The sequence below is a fragment of the Erpetoichthys calabaricus genome, chromosome 10 (genome assembly GCF_900747795.2).
Source record: "Erpetoichthys calabaricus chromosome 10, fErpCal1.3, whole genome shotgun sequence".
Taxonomy (NCBI): Eukaryota; Metazoa; Chordata; class Cladistia; order Polypteriformes; family Polypteridae; genus Erpetoichthys; species Erpetoichthys calabaricus.
In genome coordinates, this window is record NC_041403.2 from 23,821,303 (window position 1) to 23,840,514 (window position 19,212).

General features: G+C 39.2%; 1 protein-coding gene across 2 annotated transcripts in view; it reads right to left on the minus strand.

The window, feature by feature from the left end:
- Window positions 1-19,212, minus strand: part of LOC114658898 (BMP/retinoic acid-inducible neural-specific protein 3-like) — a 662,885-nt gene that overhangs the window by 25,507 nt on the left and 618,166 nt on the right. For both annotated transcript variants that reach the window (XM_051932809.1, XM_028811008.2), the window contains 3 exons: window positions 17,109-17,214; window positions 12,726-12,962; window positions 7,692-7,914 (listed from right to left, as the gene is read on the minus strand). In XM_051932809.1, coding sequence (XP_051788769.1) covers window positions 7,692-7,914; window positions 12,726-12,962; window positions 17,109-17,214 — 566 coding nt within the window. The remainder of the gene's footprint in view (window positions 1-7,691; window positions 7,915-12,725; window positions 12,963-17,108; window positions 17,215-19,212) is intronic.

Genomic DNA, 19,212 nt, shown 5'->3' on the forward strand with positions numbered 1-19,212 from the left:
GAAATGTCCAATTTATCCATTTAAAATTAAATCTACAATGCAGCAAAGAATGCAGAAAGTTAGAGGATGGAATACTTTCTGAACCCACTGATATTTAATCGAAATATTGTGTTACTGACTATAAGGGAAAGGATAAAACAGACAGCCTGTTATGCAAAACCAGGGGACCCAACTCCAGCCCTGGAGGACCACAGTGGCTGCAGGTTATCATTCTAACCCTTTTCTTAATTAGTGACCAGTTTTTGCTGCGAATTAACTCCTTTTCCGTTCATTTTATTTGACTTTCTTTTTTTAAGTTTTGTTCCTCTGAATTGCTTCATTTCTTTCCTTAAATGGCACCCAAACAGAAATGAAATGTGAAGTGAGTGAGCCAACAGAAGACAAACTAAGTCAGGGCCTCAAACTCCAACCAGTTGCTTAATTAGGAGCCGATTCTTATCATTAATTAAACCCGTTCTTTAATTTCATGGCTTGTTGCTGCTCTCATTGTGCAATGGCAGACATTTCCGAAATTGTTGATTTTCTCTTTTATAAGAGCACTTGGGGGCCTGAGCAGATGAACATTTCTGAGACCTTCATCTTTCTTTATTTTCAGATATCGTATGATGGACACAGTTTGCTGGTCCTGTTTGGGCTCATTTTGTATCTCGTTACTGTCTGGCTGCTAATTAACGAAAATGAAACAAGGGGTCTGGGTCTTCAAGAGCAAGTAAATTAAAATTAACTCAAAACAAATTAATTAGCAGCAAAATCAGGTCGCTAATTAAGAAAAGAGTTAGAATGAAAAACTGCAGCCACTGTGGCACACCAGGACCGGAGTTGGACACCCCTGTGCTAAACCATCCTGACTTCATTTGTACCATTACACTTTATATTAAAATTGTTGTTTTGTGATAACAGTTTACATACAGTATGAAAAGTCTTATTTCTTATACCTCGGACTATTAATATGATTAACCTGTTTGGGACTTCAGAGGTTTGTTTCTGGAGTATCCCATTTATTTAAAACCGATTGGTGAAATTTAAAATATATTGAAATGTGTTGTGAGAAATGAATCTATCTGATGAAGGAGTTTTTCAGTCTGCCATGATGCTTTAAGAAAGACACACACAGGCTCCACCTATAGGTGCAAATAAAGGACAGCCACATTGGAATTACATATAAAATGACAGCTTAAGGTTGGGGAACATGCACTGGTACAGTACGTTGCCACACCCACCACACAACGAAGCAACTCAGGATCATGGTTGGCAACCCCCAAGGCAGACACGTGGTCCAGTCCCACCCTCCGGAAATAACCCTTTATCTGCCACAGGCAGGTGTTACGTGTGTATCCCCTTGGTCTGGTCCAGCCAGTCGGGTCCTCAACAATGAGGATCTTATGAACCGGATCAACATCGGGGAATTTCACCACATGGCCGTAGTGCCGTAACTGACACTTCCTCACAATGCAGGTAATGTGCCTCATTTGGGACTCCGTGAACAACTGTTTACTCAACACAAAGTCAAACCAGCGGTACCCAAGGATTCTCCGAAGAGACACAGTACCGAAGGAGTCTAGGCTTCATCTCAGGTCACTGGATAGCGCCCATGTCTCGCAACCACATAGCAAGACAGGAAGGACCAGGACTCTAAAGACTTGGACCTTCGTCCTTTTGCAGAAATATCAGGAGCGACACGTACCCCTTTCCAGCGACCTCATGACCCCCCATGCTCTCCCAGTCTGTCTACTGAGTCATCATGGGTTAAGACTCCATCCATCCATCCATTTTCTAACCTGCTGAATCCGAACACAGGGTCACGGGGGTCTGTTGGAGCCAATCCCAGCCAACACAGGGCACAAGGCAGGAACCAAGGGCGCCAACCCACTGCAGGACACACACACCCACACACCAAGCACACACTAGGGCCAATTTAGAATCGCCAATGCACCTAACCTGCATGTCTTTGGCCTGTGGGAGGTAACTGGAGCACCTGGAGGAAACCCATGCAGACACGGGGAGAACAAACTCCACGCAGGGAGGACCCAGGAAGCGAATCCAGGTCACCTTACTGCGAGGCAGCAACGCTAACCACTGCACCACCGTGCCGCCCCATTAAATACATATTGTACATTAAATAAACATCTCCTGTTTTCCTGCTTGAAAATAAATTAAAATCTTCAATATATATTTATGGAGGATGTTGAATAATTAATTCATACATTAATTTCTAGTTGAGTTGACTACTTAAAGTGCTGGCCAAATTGTTTTATTTGTAGCTTTCAGTTAATTCAAATTGCCATGAATTGTTACTAGAACAGGGAAAAAAAATTATAAGATAGGCTTTGTTCTTAACGGAAAAGTTTGATATTTTGCATGTCTAATCGCAGCACTTTACGATGGAGGTTATGGGTGTGATAAGTGGTCCATGGTGCAGGTTTTAAATAAATAAGTCCCGAGAGCATGTACACACAGAATGGGCGAAGATGGATGCATGGCAGCATTGCTCCAGGATTGATTGTGGTGCTTGGCTGATCGTGCACTCATGTGCAAATGCAAATGGTTCGCTCAGGTACCTTGTTCACACCTCGGAGTATGTGTCCTCATTTACCAGGCTCATGACTATTGACAGTTTGGGTTCAAGAAGCTCCCCGACTTGGACCATCACAATGGGCAATGATCCATCCATCCATCCATCCATTATCCAACCTGCTATTTCCTAACACAGGGTCACGGGAGTCTGCTGGAGCTAATCCCAGCCAACACAGGGCGCAAGGCAGGAAACAAATCCCAGGCAGGGCACCAGCCCACAGCAGGGCACACACACACACACACACCAAGCACACACTAGGGACAATTTAGGATCACCAATGCACCTAACCTTCATATCTTTGGCCTGTGGGAGGAAACCGGAGCACCCTGAGGAAACCCACGCAGACACAGGGAGAACATGCAAACTCCACACAGGGAGGACCCGGGAAGTAAAACCAGGTCTCATAACTGCGAGGCAGCAGCGCTGCCACTGTGCCACAGTGCCACCCACCCCTCTTATTTTTATATTTTTCTTTTTTCTTTCTTCATCTTGTAAAGCACTTTAAGCTACATCATTTGTATGAAAATATGCTATATAAATAAATGTTGTTGTTGTTGTTGAAGTATGGTTAAGTGATCCATCTTTTGAGATCCAAAATAAATGGTGGTGTGCCAGTCGAGTCGCCACATTTAATAATGGTGGCAGCTGAAACAGAAATAGTGCTCTGTGTCGCAAAACAAACCAAAAACAAGTAGTGCCAGTTCTGGAGTAGAACTCTATCCAGGGCTAAATCTACCCATCCATCCATTTTCCAACCCTCTGAATCCAAACACAGGGTCGCGGGGGTCTGCTGGAGCCAATCCCAGCCAACACAGGGCACAAGGCAGGAACCAATCCCGGGCAGGGTGCCAACCCACTGCAGGACGGGCTAAGTCTACATATGTCCAAATGAAACATCACCTTCCGGGAGCACCTTGAACTTATAGGAGGGGGCAGAGTCATTTGCCCTCATTGGGCATCTTCTCAGAGCCATGGAAACAGAAAGAGGTGATACGATTAGGATGAGCGCCCTCTCTCATCCCAGGGTGGTATTGCTTACATCAGATGAGCACAGAAATGGACCCTTTGACACTCACCAGTTCATCACAATACACACTCATGCACACGACTGCATGGGGTCAAATTGGAGTGGTCGCTTTATCTAATTCCTAACATACTGTACACATCCTTGGGAGAAATAAAAATCACAGTACCTTGTTGAAAACCAATATAGTGTCGCAGGTGGCAGGGTGCGGCCTGCAATCAACCACCTACTTAAGGAGCCGCCGTCCTGCAATCAAGGCTGGAGTCGGGTATCAGGAGGTCAAGGACGATGCAGAGGGGGCACGGAGAGGCCCGAGTGTGTAGTGTGTGAAGAAGAAAGTGGCTATTGAGAGACTGGACTTCGGGAGACTGCGTGAGGGTTTGGTGTGGTGCACGTAAGACTTTGTATATATTAGAATTGTGTAAATAAACGTGAGGTGATGGACTGGAACGTGTCTGCCTGTCTGTGTCCGGGAAGCACCCTTTCACAATAGGTATGTAAGGAACCATACAGGGACCTCCAAAGCGTTCACATACCAAACCACTGCATCATCTCCTTAATGTCATATAAACTGCTAAGGGATTTAGTGAGTGACTACTCGAAAAGTTTGTTTGAGCCTTTGTTGCTACTTCTAAATATGATTTAAAGCATCTCCAAAGGTACATGTATTATTCTTATCTTTGTAACTGTTTTTGGGAGCAATTACTAAATGACAGAAGTTAGACAGGGTATTCATCCAAATAATGAACCATTTAATCATTCAAGGTCATGGAGAGCTGAAGCCCTGAACAAGATGCCAACTCACAGCAGGCCATATTCACACACATACAGCTTTGCCTAAATAGATCTGTCCATTGAATGAGCAGTCCTATTAGGAATTATTTATGCAATTGATTTTTGAGTGGCAGTGGTTCATGCACAAAAATGCTCATCAATCTTGATAAGTTTTTAGCCTTATTCTTGAAAGACAAACTTCATACAAGTTACAAATGCAAATTCATAGATAAGTTGGGTGACTGATTCAACTTCAATATCATTAAACATGAACATACGTGTGCATTGCAATAATGTTCACATCTTAGCAATGACAACTATCCTGTGAAATCATACTTGTGACTCTAGAAAATGTAAAACAATAAACAAGAGTACAAACGTTGGGCATATCCCGACACAAATGAACCCAGGCTGCCTGTCTATAGGATACGCATACAGTAGATTCTGTTATTGTCTTTTAGACCTTTTTCATTTTTTTTTTGTTCTTTGTACACATTTTTCTGCCATTTGGAATTTTTGCCCAGTCCCTGTTAAGAGACAGAGTCTCCTAGGGTTATTGTAAGAAGACAAAAAGTCAAAGAGATGTAAACATGAACCAGAGCTCGTAGTCAGGTCAGGTCAGGTTGGGGAGCATGCACTGGTACATTGCTACACCCACTACACGTCGAAACATCTCAGGATCCTGGTTGGCAATCTCCCAGGCAGACACGTGGTCCAGTCCCACCCTTCGGAAATGACCATCTATCTGACGCAGTAAGGTGTTACATAGGTGTCCTCTTGGTCTGGTCCAACTGCTCAGGTCCTCAACATTGAGAATCAAGCGAGGTGGATTACCCTCAGGAAATCTCACAACATGGCTGGAGTGCCATAACTGACGCTCACTAACAATGTAGGTAATGTGCCTCAAACCATCAGTACCCAAGGATTCTCCGAAGAGACACAGTACCAAATGAGTCCAGTCTTCGTCTCAGGTCACTGGATCGTGTCCATGTCTCGCAACCATATAGCAAAGTAGTGAGCACAAAGACTCTATAGATTTGGACCTTTGTCCTTTTGCAAAGATATTGGGAGTGCCACATACCCCTTCCAGCAACCTCATGACCCCCTATGCTCTCCCAATCCATCTACTGACTTCATAAGAAGAGTCACCAGAGACATAGATGTCACTGCCGTGGTAAGTAAACCTCTCAACAAGGTCAACACTCTCTCCGCAAACAGACACACTGCTGATGGCCGTGCCCAAGAGGTCATTAAAGGCCTGGATCTTTGTTTTTAATTAGGACACTCACAAGCCCAGGCATTCAAACTCCTCGCTCAGTCTCTCGAACACCCCGATCAGAACCTTCATTGACTCCGCAAGGATCACAGCATCGTCAGCAAAGTCAAGATCCGTGAATCTTTCTTCACCAACAGATGCCCCACAGCCGCTGGACCCCACAACCCTTCTCTACACCCAGTTCATACAATCACTGAACAGAGTAGGAGCAGAACATACCTCTGAGGAAACCCAGAATCAACTGGGAAAAATGCAGAGTTGCTGCCTCCACTCTGCACAGCACTCAGTGTACCCGAGTTTACGGAGTATAAAAAAATGTCAACAAGTAAATAATTGCAATGAAATCCAGGTGCATTCACTTCAATACATGTGATCAGCAAATAAAGAGGGACAATCGTTCTTTAAAATTTCAATAAATATAAAAAAGTCAGAATTAAATCTTCCCCTATTCTACATTAAATGAGCTTAAAACAAAGTAAACTGTGCCAAGTTTTTGCAAAGAAAAACTCATTTCAACTTCAGGGCATGTTCAGTTGCTACTAACCTCTTAACACCAGCCATTCTTCCTTGTCCCATACAAATTGATGATACCCCAAAAATTAAAAAAAATATATAAAAAAAGAACCTCTCTCTGTTCAGAATGTTTTCAGAAGTTTGGAAGAACTCTTAAATGTAATTGTAAAGTAACTACTGTGCTAAACCGTTTTATTTTATTTCCCATTTTTTTCTATATGAAGAAAGCACTGACTTGTTATAATCTTTTCTGAATCAGGTGGTGGTGGAGTGCTGTGATCTCTTTTAAGGGCTGTGTTTGGAAAATATTATTGTACTTTCTGTGTTTTAGGTTTTGTTATTATGTTTTGTTTCTTCACATAAAAAAAAGAGATTGCCATTAACCTTTTAAGCTCAGCCTTATTGTTTTTGAACCAACGGCGGTATGAAAATATTATTCAAAACGTAAAATCATTCATGTCTTCATTGCTATAATTAAGGTACAATGTTTTGCCATTAGAATGCCATATTGCATACCCCAATACCACGTTGCGATATTTTTCTTTCATTCCTTCCACACCACAGCAACACCTGCCCCCACATCCCCTAATTGCTTTCTTCAACGTCCTGATTCAGTTGTGATGGACAGCCCATTATCTACTAAATGAGAGGAGTGTTTCAACTTTCAAATGACACCACAATCCACTTTTCTATGTTTTCCATTTTCTGTATTTCAGATTTTTTTTTTTTTGTCAAGACGCTTTTAAATCTTGCAACTATTGATGTTGTAATTTGGATATACAGTATAATTTCTTTACCAAATATATTCTGATTGTACAATCAGGGCAGAGTACAATCTGCCCTTTAAAATGATACATAGGCCGCAGGTCTTCGCTAATGGATATGTATGCTATGAATACTCATTTGAAAAGAAATAAAAAGCGAAGAAAAAGAATCATGTTTTTTGTACTGCTTCAAAAGAGTAAAACTATACATATTACTTATAGATATTTCATAAGACATCCACTGACACTTTTAATGGTGTTTGGAAGCTTATTTCAACACAGATATTAATAAGAATAACATTCAAATTGCATTTTTTGGTAAAAATGATACAAATTTTTGCAACTTAATTTGCAGTAGCATATTTCTACATGTAACTGAATCTCTAAGGTGTGAAAATGTCTGACCTTTATTTTGAGCAGTGGAACATGAATATTGATTAAAGAATGATAAAGCTATAGCCAGGTAAATTAAAGTAGCAGGCAGAGTTTAAAAAGTAAGTAATCATTTTTAGCAAGCGCTTGTAATTGATGCTATTTGTACATGGAGAATCTTTGAACGCAGAATCACAAATGACATAATATATGAGAGATCTGAGATGTGATTACAAAACAGCATGACTGAATTTGATCTGAGCAGGATCACAGTGTTCCATGTCAGCAGGCAGTATAAACACAGATCATTCTTTCAGTTCTCCTGAATCCCACCCTAGTATGCCCTGCAACCTCCATGAACATCCCTTTTTAATAAATTGAAAAGAATCTTACCTTTCTTTGAGTACTGTTATCTCAGGCTGCATGCGGCATCGTTTACTAAGGCTGAAAAGTCTATTAATAATCCTTTGTGCCTTGCTCAGGAGTTGACTCGTGCTGGTTTCCAGCTGTTTGTAGCGATGCTGTAGGTTCAAATCCATTTTCCACAAATGCTGGACAGCAGATATGTTTAATGCATAAAATGTTGGTAGTCTTTTCATAAACAGCTTAAACTCTTCTGAAAGGCAAAAGACAGAGACCTAGGAATAAAAATTTTGCTTCCCTTTTCATTTTTTTTTTCATTTTTTAATTGAGTGCTTGAGAAATAAATAAGCTTGCCATTGTAATGACTGTTAATTCCTAAATAACACTACCAAAATTGCCCACTGGGGGGGGGGGGGATTTGCCATCAAACCCCAGTTAGTTATAAGGGCAAATACAGGACTTTCAAAGAATGTTCTGTTAATCTATGAAGCTCCAGAGAACACAAAGGAGTTGCCAACAAAGGCAATCCAAGGTGAACAAAGTCTCAAAATTGCGCAGTATTCAAAGTGAGGTCAAAAAACAGAGCACAGATTCAAAAAATCCAGACATAACAAAGCACAGAAAAAACACAAGTAAACTCACCACTCCCAAGCACATTCGAAATGAACCACTGGGAACTATGGAAATTTATTTATAAAGCGGAGGGCAGTTCCTGACAGTGATTGAGAGGTGGCCCCACCTCTTGGGGAACCACCCACAAAATACAGGCATAAAGAAAAAAAGCAGATTATTAAAAAGGCAACCTTAAAAGTGATAAATGACAGCAAAAAGAACAAAACATAAATACAAGGATTTGAACCCTAGTTAACCCCTTAACCGCCCTCTGCCGGATATATCCGGCATCGTAGCTTTATTGCTGACGCCTTACTGCCGGAATTATCCGGCACATTTGCTTGTGGTTATGTGAATGCCTGGCGCGTAGTATAACTGACAGTTTGGCGTGGGTATTATTACTACGTTGTATTTCGACAACTCTGCGCTTGTATTGGCCAATCACGTGATGTGATTCGAAAGTGAAAGCTGTGAATATGGAGAAACGTAAACTGACTTCAAGTGAGGTTTTGCAGGCGATTTTGGACAATAATTCTGATCATGATTGTAGCAGTTCTGAAGAAGATTTTAGCGACAATGATGATCAGCAACGTGCGCTGCATGATACTATGAATGACGGCACATCGGATGATGGCAATGAGTGGGTGTATCCCCAGCATCTCAACTGGACTGCTGTCTGAGGTGAACTACCTTTTCTGCATCCGTTTGAGGCAACGTGTGGCTTTATTGTTGATGTAAACAATTACACTGCTGAGCAGTTTTATGAGCTGTTTGTGTCACCTGATTTGATCAAACATTTTGCTCATCAGACAAATCTGTATGCAGCACAGTTTATTGAGAAAAATCCCAATTTACCTCCACATTCCCGTGTTCGTGCTTGGGTAGACACTGATGAAAACGAAATGAAAAAATTCATTGGGATTTTGATGTTGATGGGAATAATCAGAAAACCAGATATTGAGATGTACTGGTCTACAGATCCTATGTATGCAACACCTATTTTTGCAGGTATCATGACACGTAACCGATTCTCTTTGCTGCTGAAATTCTTTAATTTGAATGACAACAGAAATGAGCCAGATAAGAAAGATCCAAACCGCGACCGCTTCTTCAAGCTACGTCCTTTGATTGACCATTTATTTGAAGCATTTCAGTTGCCCTAAATGCCAAGACCGTCAGTTACAGTTGATGAAAGTTTATTGTTGTGGAAGCCTGAGGAAAGGTACATTTTGTGTTTTATTATGTGTTTGCCCATTTCTAGAACTTGCACAACATTTAGTGGTCAATACTGCTTGAATAAATGTAAAAAATGTAAAAAAAATGTAAAAAAGTAAAAAAACGAAAATTGTTCAGATTTCGCCTGGCGAGAATATTTAGGGAGTTGGCGGTTAAAGGGTTAAAATATAATGGCTATTACAAATTCTTTATGTAGAAAATACTTTAAAAAATATTTTTAAAATTGCTATTTATGAAAAATCCTAAATGTTGTTCTTGTAGGGGGAATAATGGAGGACCAGTAATTAGCGCTGCTGCCTCGTGGATCTAGCACCTTGGGTTTGATACCAGCCCTGAGATATTGTCTGCATGAAGTCTGCCTGTTCTCCTCATGACTGTGTGGGTTTCCTTTGGGTGTTCCAGTTTTTCTTTTACATCCCCAAAGATGTGAGGTTTAAGTCAACTGGTGACTCTGAACTGGTGAGTTCAGGAATATTTCCTGAATGCTACAAGGATATTCATAGGTTTGTTGTGACCCTGAACTGGATTGTAGAGAATGTATGTATAGCTCTATACGTAACATTTAGAAGATAAATGTTTCAGCCAGTGTGTCTTAAAATTCACCACGGCAGCAATGACCTACATCATGCCAGTGCAGAAAAAAGGGCAACAAACGGGGGCAATAAATCCCATGTATAGATTACCTAGGAAGTAATTACTTGGTAGTCACAGAAGAAAGAGGTACAAGAAAGGTTAGAAGTCAGGCTGATGGATGACAGTAAGAATATCCAGCAAGGTGCATTTAAATATTAGAAAATTAGAAAAGTAGTGGTTAGTAGCAAGATCCTGGTTTGCGACCTTCCAGTCCCACCCTCCGGAAATGACCATCTGTTTGCCATAGCCAGGTGTTACATGGGTATCCCCTTGGCCTAGTCCATCGTGGAAATGGACATGTAATTTACTGTTGCTGTCCCGGTTTCCATCGAGTGATCCACATCATACTGTGCTTGACTATCTTATTCACTTAGATTGTCCAAAATAACATCAAGTTGAGATCTGAAGGCCCCTAAAGTCCTACACTCCTCGATCATTTATGCCATTTCTCTTTGGTTCTTTGTGTGAAGTAAAAACTTTCTAGAATTTGTGTGAAATCTGCCCTTAAGCAAGTTTCTTCCTTTGTTGCTGTGTTCTTGTCGTAGATTTTATTTTAAAGTAAAAGTTGGGATGTGCTTACTAATTCCTTTCATTTTAAACAGTTAAATCAATCAATCAGTCCCCTCTTAATCTCAGTTTGCTTAAACAGAAAAGGTTCAGTTCCTTTACTCTTTCCTCACGGCTCAACCCTGCAGTCCTCTAATCAGTCTAGTCATTCTTTTCTGGACTTTCTTTAGTGCTGTTATGTCCTTTTTTAGTTTGGAGACCAAAACTGCTCACAGCACTCAAGATGAGGAGTGCATTATAAAACTTTAGCAGAACCTCCCTGGACTTGTACTCTACACATCAGGGCGTTATATAACGTAACATCCCATTAGCTCTTTTGATTGCTTCTGTATACTGCCTGAATGCACAGTAGGTAATGACAAGTCCACTATGCCACCTAGGTCCTTCTCCTATGGTGTAGTTTCAAGTTGCAGACCTTCCATTGTGCATTTAAATCTAACATTTTTACTTCTTACATGTAATACTTTACATTAGGAAGTTTTTCTTTACACAGAGAACCATAGCCACATGGAATATGTGATGAAGTAGTTGTGGTAGACAGTAGGACTTTAGAGACATTTAAGGACCTTCAAAACTTGACTTGATGTTATTTTGGGAGAATTAAGTGGAGAGGACTGGAAAGCTTTGTTGGGCTGAATGACCTGGGGATTGCTCTAATGTTCTATTGTTTACATTTACTTACATTTAATTTATCCGCCACAAACCTGCCCAAGCCTTAAGAAAACCAAAGAAAAATCAGAGACATTGCCATAATTTATATAATATTTACTATATTTTTTGACTTTCTATATGGACTTTTCACTGATTATTAATGTGATATTATTTTATTTTATGAGTGCTGCTATTTTTGTATTTTTTTTTAATCATGGAGGTCAGGTCAGGTCAGGTCAGGTTGGGGAGCATACACTGGTAAAGTGTGTTGCCGCACCTACCACATGATGAAACAGCTCAGGATCCTTGTTGGAGACCCCCCATTCCCATGCTGCAGAAATGACCGTCTGTCTGCCGCAGCCAGGTGTTACATGGGCATCCCCTTGACCTAGTCCATCGTGGAAATGGACATGTAATTTACTGTTGCTCTCCCGGTTTCCATCAAGTGATCCACATCATCATGTGCTTGACATTACAACCATTAAAGATGGTGATGTACAACCCTTGGTATCCAACTTTTGAGATAGTTTCAAAACAACAAAAGGATTTCCTAGCAGATATTTTCTCGTTAGTGTCTAAAATTTATAGTTTATGTTTTTGATCATTTAACTCTGGTTCAGATTAGAGTTTTGGTATTGGTTTCCTGATCTTAAAATGCATCTTTCCATCTTAGCACTGACAAATACACATAGTGAAATGGAATAAAACCTTAAAATCATAGAACTAATTGGCGACAGGATTCTTGACCAATGAATGAGAGGGAGAGGCAGGTCTTCAATTTCCATGTAAACGTTTTTCCTTTGCTCTGATTTTCCCAAAATATTTATGTAACAATATCTTAGCAAAAAATGCATGTATTTTGCCTGATGTGAGCCTACAAATGAATGACTTAACATGTAGACTTTATGACATGAGTAAAGTGATATTATTTTTTCATGAATGTTTTTACACTGTTTGCTGTGTAATGCCCATTCTGTCAGAATAATGTTTATTTCTGCTCTACAAACCACAAGGGCTAAGTTATATATAAAAATATAACTTTTAGATGGAATATTACTTTAATCAAAGTGCATCAAAACCTAAAGTGACTCTGAATATACTAGAATATTCACACAGCTGTTCAAGGCTTTGTTTTTGTTGAAATAAGAACCAACAAGAAAAATCTAATTAAGTGTAGCAAACACAAATAAGTCATTTAGCATCATAAAGCTACCAAAGAAGAGCCCAATGTTAAAGTCACCCAGCATATGAGTATCCCAATGTCACGGGGGTCACCTTGAAACCATGGGAACTGATGAATGACCATTGATTATTTCAAGCATAATACTGCAGAGTTATAAATCTCAAGTGTGTTGCCACTTATACCTGAATCCTCAAACTCCTTATTGCTGGCAGTCCATGTTTCTTTGAGTTGCACAAGATTTTCTTCAAGCGCTTTGAGGTCCATATATGGGCAGTTGCATTCTGGGAATTTAGAGCCGCATTGGCACCAGCAGTCATTGTTCTTACAAACAAATTCTCCCTCTGAGTTGCAGCCAATATAGCTCAGAGCAGCCTGAACAAATCGTTTTCTCAAATATTCTGGTAAAATCACTTGTAACCCTTAAAACAAACAGAAAAAAAACTGTTGATTTTTTTGAAGTATGTTAGACTGTACAGTAACTCAATAGGTAATTTTAAAATGAACACACCCGAGACAGCAATATTTAGCAAGCAAATATAAATAGGAGCTGTGTGGCTTGTCAGAATATGAATATTTTAGGATTATTGAATTACAAATGACAAAATTACAAGATGCAGAATAAGAAATAGTCCAGAGAGAAATATTAAGGGAATAACATATTTTTTAGAATCTCCAAAAAGCACTTTTATGTATTTATATAAATTCTAACAAAAAACAAAAAAATACATTGAGAAAAAGTGCTAGATGCACTTTAAATTCTGACCAGCAATTCTGCCTGGCAATATAGCGTTATTATTTAGTTTATAAATGACTGCTGACACAGGAGTTTGGAGTCTGGTCAATCAGCTCCTCCAAAATGAAGCTCTATGACACTTACAGATGAATATGTGGTGTTTTTATAAGCTCTCTTACAATAATCCAACATTATTATTGGCTTGGCAGTTAGTGGGGTTACATATGACCTTTTATGTTTGGTTTTAGTCAGTTATTAGACAAATGTCTTTATCTATCAAATATGAAACTTCAACACCAAAACAGAATGAAATCATCCTAAACATCACATGTCATCATAAGCTAATGCCAGAGCTGTAATTAGATGATCACAAAGGTGAGAAAACCGATTATATTTGGATAACATTTTACAGTCATGTGAAAAAGTAGGTACACTCCATGAAATGTTTTTCTTTTTCTAACATACTGTACATGGACATTTGATCTTCATTTAAAAGGCATCTGGAGATAAAGGTGACGTAAAATAACAAACATCATGCCATGTTTACATTTTGCATTCCATTGTGTCATTTAAATAAACATGAATACAAATTTTGCATATGGAAAAAGAAAGTCCATCCCTTCATTTATCTCTACCTCAAATATCTAAAATCAGAATCAGGAGCTCCAGATCAGGAACAAACAATTAGAACATCATTAGGGAGGATCTTGGACATTAAGGGTGTGTGTCATCATCAGGGCGAGATCAAAAGAGCTTCAGAAAGCTTTCAGAAAGAAGGCTATAGAGGCCTATGAGTCTGTAAAGAGTTTTCAGAAGATCTCCAAACAATTGGAAATCAACCATTCCACTATCTGGGAGATTTTGTACGAGTAGAGAAGATTTCAAACGACTGGCAACTTCTCCAGAACAAGCTTCCCAAAAACAAGATGCTGAAAGAAGTCTCGAAATAAAAATCCCGAATTTCATCATAGGGCTTACAGGTACCTCTTTTCCCTGCTGAAGTCAAACTGCATCAGTCTATCAATAGAAAGAGGCTGCTCAAATTAGAGCTACATGGGAGGTATGCTAGGAGGAGAACCCACCAGAATGCACCATGGTGCACATTATTTCATTTCAATTAGACGAGGGTGATGCTCCAAGTCTTTATCATGATATGTCTGTTGTGTTACACCTGGTTAAGAAGATGAACCCTTAATGTGCCATTGAGCTCCAAGTTTCCGTTCTGTTTCTGATGCGTTTTTAAGATTGTGTTTGCCAAGATTGTCATCATAATTGCCAAAATTATTGTGCCAGAGCAAACCCCACACACAGCTGACTGTTTAACAAAATGTCTTCAGGAGACAAGAGTCAGTCATTTTTTTTTTATTCAAATACCTAATGACAAGTTGACACATGTGAAATGAATGCATGAAGACGTTCCTAGTTAGGAACCGAATGTCTTACTTCTTGTGTGAATGGCATGAATTTCACTCAGACAGAAACTGAATTTGTTACATGAGTTATTTTACAAAACTAAACACACAAGTATCACTGCAAATTATTTTGCATGAATCGTTCTGCTTATTACTAATTAGGGTCTCAAACTCAATTCCTAGAAGGTCACCATTCTCCTTTCAACTGTTTTCTTAATTAGAAGCCAATTCTTGCTTTTAAGGGAACACATTATTTAATTCTATAACTTCTAAGTGCACTCATTCTGCCATACCAGAAATTTCTAAACCTATTATTTCCTTTTTTCCTAAAAAGGACCATCTAGATGTTTTATTGACGAAATCAATATTTAGGTATTCGCTATGTACTTTTCGTAACTGAAACAGATTCTGTATGACGAACACACAGTACAGGTGCAAATGAGATTATGTGAGATGCAAAGTGAAGCTAAAGTTCATTATTATGGTCCCTTATATCATCATCTGAACAGACAATCAAATTTTCACTTGTGTTACACGTCACTGCATTAGGTATAACCTTCAAAATGTAGCATCAATGCTGAATTTTTATTTGCTTTAATACTAAATTATTTACTTTGGAGTAGAAGTGAAAACAGTGTGAAACATGGAATTAAGCAATTAATATTTTTAGTGTAATCACTTAATTCATCATAGGAGCATATCTTGACAGCACTGAACACAAGTCGATAACCAACCACTTAGGATCCATTTTTAAAAAACATAACATTTCATTTCATCGCTACACAAACAAATTCTCTTAAACACATTAAAATGTGGATGTCACAAACTTTTCTTAGTTTCTATGTTTCATATGTTAGTTTATATGTTAGTTTAAAAACAGAGATTGTGTGTTTCAGATCTTCTGATCTTACTTGTTCTCCTGCAAGTAATCTTGGCCCTCTGACAACCTGCTGTATACTCTTTGCGAAAAACCTTGGCATGATTTTTGATAATGCCCTTAAATTTAATAAACAAATAAACTCCATTGTAAGTGTCTGTTTCTATCAGCTCAGGGTATTAGCCACAATCAAAAGACTTCTTTCTGCAGATGATTTTCAAAAGCTAATTCATGCTTTTGTCTCTTGTTGGAATGACTATTGCAACTCTTTGTATGCCGGAGTTGATCAGTCATTCTTTGCTTATCTTCATCTCTTTCAGAATGCTGTGGCCAGGCTCCTAACAAGCACATGAAAACGTAGTCACATCACATCAAGTTCAGCTTCTTTTCACTGGCCCCCTGTTTCTTTTTAAGTCTCTGATTGGTTTCGTCCTCTCTTATCTTACCGACCTCTTACATCCTTACTCTCCCTCATGCTCACTTAGGACCTCTGACCAGAAGTTACTGGCCATGCTGAGGCCTAGACTTAAGCTTAGAGGGGATGGTGCCTTTAGATTAACTTCCCATAAGCTTTGGAATAGTCTACCCTTTTATATTGGGTCAGCACCATCTTTGATCACTTTTAAATCTTTTTGCCTTAGCTTTTTAAACATGCATGGGAGCACTGTTTTTTTAATGTATTTATATAGATTTCCTAAATTTACTTACCATACCTATATATTTATTGGTGTATTTATGGAAACTGTACAGCACTTTGGTCAACTGCTGTTGTTTCAGATGTGCTTCATAAATAAAACTGACCTGACAGGACAACCATGGCTGGGTGCCAGTACATTGCAGGGCACACTCGTTTACATGCCCACATTCACTCAACACTGCTCCATTTTCAAGTATACCCTATCATTAAATTAACATAAATGTCTGGGATACTGGAATAACCTAAAAAAAAAGAAAAACAGAAGAAATATCATGCTGATGCTAAAAGAGACTAGACTGCATTTTGAAGCCATCCTTTTGAAGATAAGAGGTAGCAGCATTGTGCCACCCTAAGTTATCTTAGCAGGTATACAATTCAAAACACTTTACACAGTTTTGAATTTTCCAGTTTATTTCAGAGCACATTCCAACTCACACTGGGTCAATTTAAACCTGAATGTGTTTTTGGAAATGTAGCACCCAGGTGAACATTGGTGACACAGGGAAGATGTTCAAACTCCACACTCTACACAGGCGCTGACACAGGCTGAGCACCAAATGAAGATTCCCGAGCCGTGAAGCATCAGGACTCACCACTGTGCCCTTCTGAATAAATGCATGACATTCCAGAAATACAGCAAATGGAATATATACTGTATATAGTTTTATTTTTTTTTAATGACTTGTCCTGAAGATAACCAAGTTAGGATTCATTTGCATTATGAATGGATTTATGCTTTGAGATTGCAGCTTTTTTCTGTTTTGCTAAAAGTATTCCAGAGACACAGAATGCAACTGTATTGCAATACAAATAAAAGGAATCTGTTCAAATGCTTTCGTACTTTACCTTGTAGATTAATTTTGTTCTCAGGACTCTGAACCAGAACAGAACTGACAGAATCCAGGTTGTCATAGTTACTGCATCCAAGAGGACCAGTTCTAGTTTCAGTTACCTGGGAAACAGGGAAACAAAAAAAAAAAAACCAAATAAAAATCTAGAAGTAACAGCAACACATCTAGTTTCGATAAACAAACAATAAAAACATATTTTAAAATATGACATTATACTAATAACAATATATTGTTTTCAAAAATGTGATATATTCCATAAAATATCTCTTGTAATTTCTTTTTTGTTAACTATGTGCCATTAAAAACTTAAAAGAACTTTAGTGAAAGTTACCATTTTCAGAAACCGCACTTGCTCTAGATGCTTTATTTCGCCTTTTTTAATGCTTATGTCTATTACATCCTGTTCTCTTTTTAAGGTCTATGTGTATTCAATATTTCAACATTTTTTAAAAGTTCTGAAACTAAAACAGAATAAGTGTTTGGCTTTATTAAGCTTCAATATATCTACACCTATTGAGGGCAAACAAAATGAAAACAGCTGCACATTTTTTGTGATTTCTAGAAAGTTCTGTGTCTGTAAACTCGGACATTTCAAAGTGGACAAGGACCTCATGTTGTCCTTTTACCGCAGTGTGATTCAGTCTGTCATCACTTTGAGCTTCACTGTCTGCTTTAGTGGTCTGACAAACCAAAATTTAAGAAAGTGGCAGCATATTACCAAACATGCAGCTAAAGTGATTGGGGTTGATGTAGACGATTTGGTAAGAATGTGTTGAGGGTAATGTTGGCAAAAAGGGAAATTATCTCAAGTGATGACAGACAATAATTACATGCAGAACTTAATTTCAGTAAATCAGGGAGGATAGTCGCTTTAGAGACCCACACAGATCACTCCAGGAATTCCTTTCTCTCCAATGCCATACGACTTTTAAAATTCCAGACGTATAGTGTTTTCTGATGTATCATTTTAGGTTAAATTTATTATCAAAATGCTAGAAGTATTTTTAACAAAAGAAAAAAAGTCTGTTTTTCAAATGATGTAAACAATTTTTGGAATTTACTTGTAACTTTTAACTTGTATTTTACTTCTGTCTGTTATTGGATGCAACTGAGAAGGCAAATTACATGTTTCCTCATGTAAACATGACTAAAAACTCGAATCTTTACTTTTTCTTTTTTATCAATAAATTATGATAAACAGAAGAAGAAGAATTTATTTCTTGCATAGCCCAAAACCACCAAGGAATGTCTCAAAGGGCCTTAAACGGCCCCATTTTTGACTGCCCTCCAGCCTTGACTCTCTAAGAAGACAAGAAACAAAACTCCCAAGAAAATGTTGTAGGAGGAACAAAAATGGAAGAAATTTTGTGAAAGGGAATTCAGAAAGGGGCGGCACGGTGGCGCAGTGGTAGCGCTGCTGCCTCGCAGTTAGGAGACCTGGGTTCACTTCCCGGGTCCTCCCTGCGTGGAGTTTGCATGTTCTCCCCGTGTCTGCGTGGGTTTCCTCCGGGCGCTTCGGTTTCCTCCCACAGTCCAAAGACATGCACGTTAGGTGGATTGGCGATTCTAAATTGGCCCTAGTGTGTGCTTGGTGTGTGGGTGTGTTTGTGTGTGTCCTGCGGTGGGTTGGCACCCTGCCCGGGATTGGTTCCCTGCCTTGTGCCCTGTGTTGGCTGGGATTGGCTCCAGCAGACCCCCGTGACCCTGTGTTCGGATTCAGCGGGTTGGAAAATGGATGGATGGAATTTAGAAAGAGACACCCCCCCTCCCTTCCGGGTAGGTTGGGCGCGCAATAGTTGTGAACAAATGGGGTAAATACAACACACAAAACAGAACACAAGTAGTTCTCTTCACAGAGCTAGCCAATCTGTCATGGCCGCCTCAGAAATACACACAATGGTACAAACTACAGGGTGTCCCAAAAGTCACTATACACTTCCTTTCTTCTACCTTACACCTTGTGACTTTTTTTTTGTGGAGCTATATCAAAAGCAAGGTGTATGCCACTAAGCCCCGTAACCTGTCGCAGCTTGAGGAAAGAATCAGCACAGCCTGCAGAGAGGTCAGGGAAGAGATGCTGCAAAACGTCTGCGAGGCAT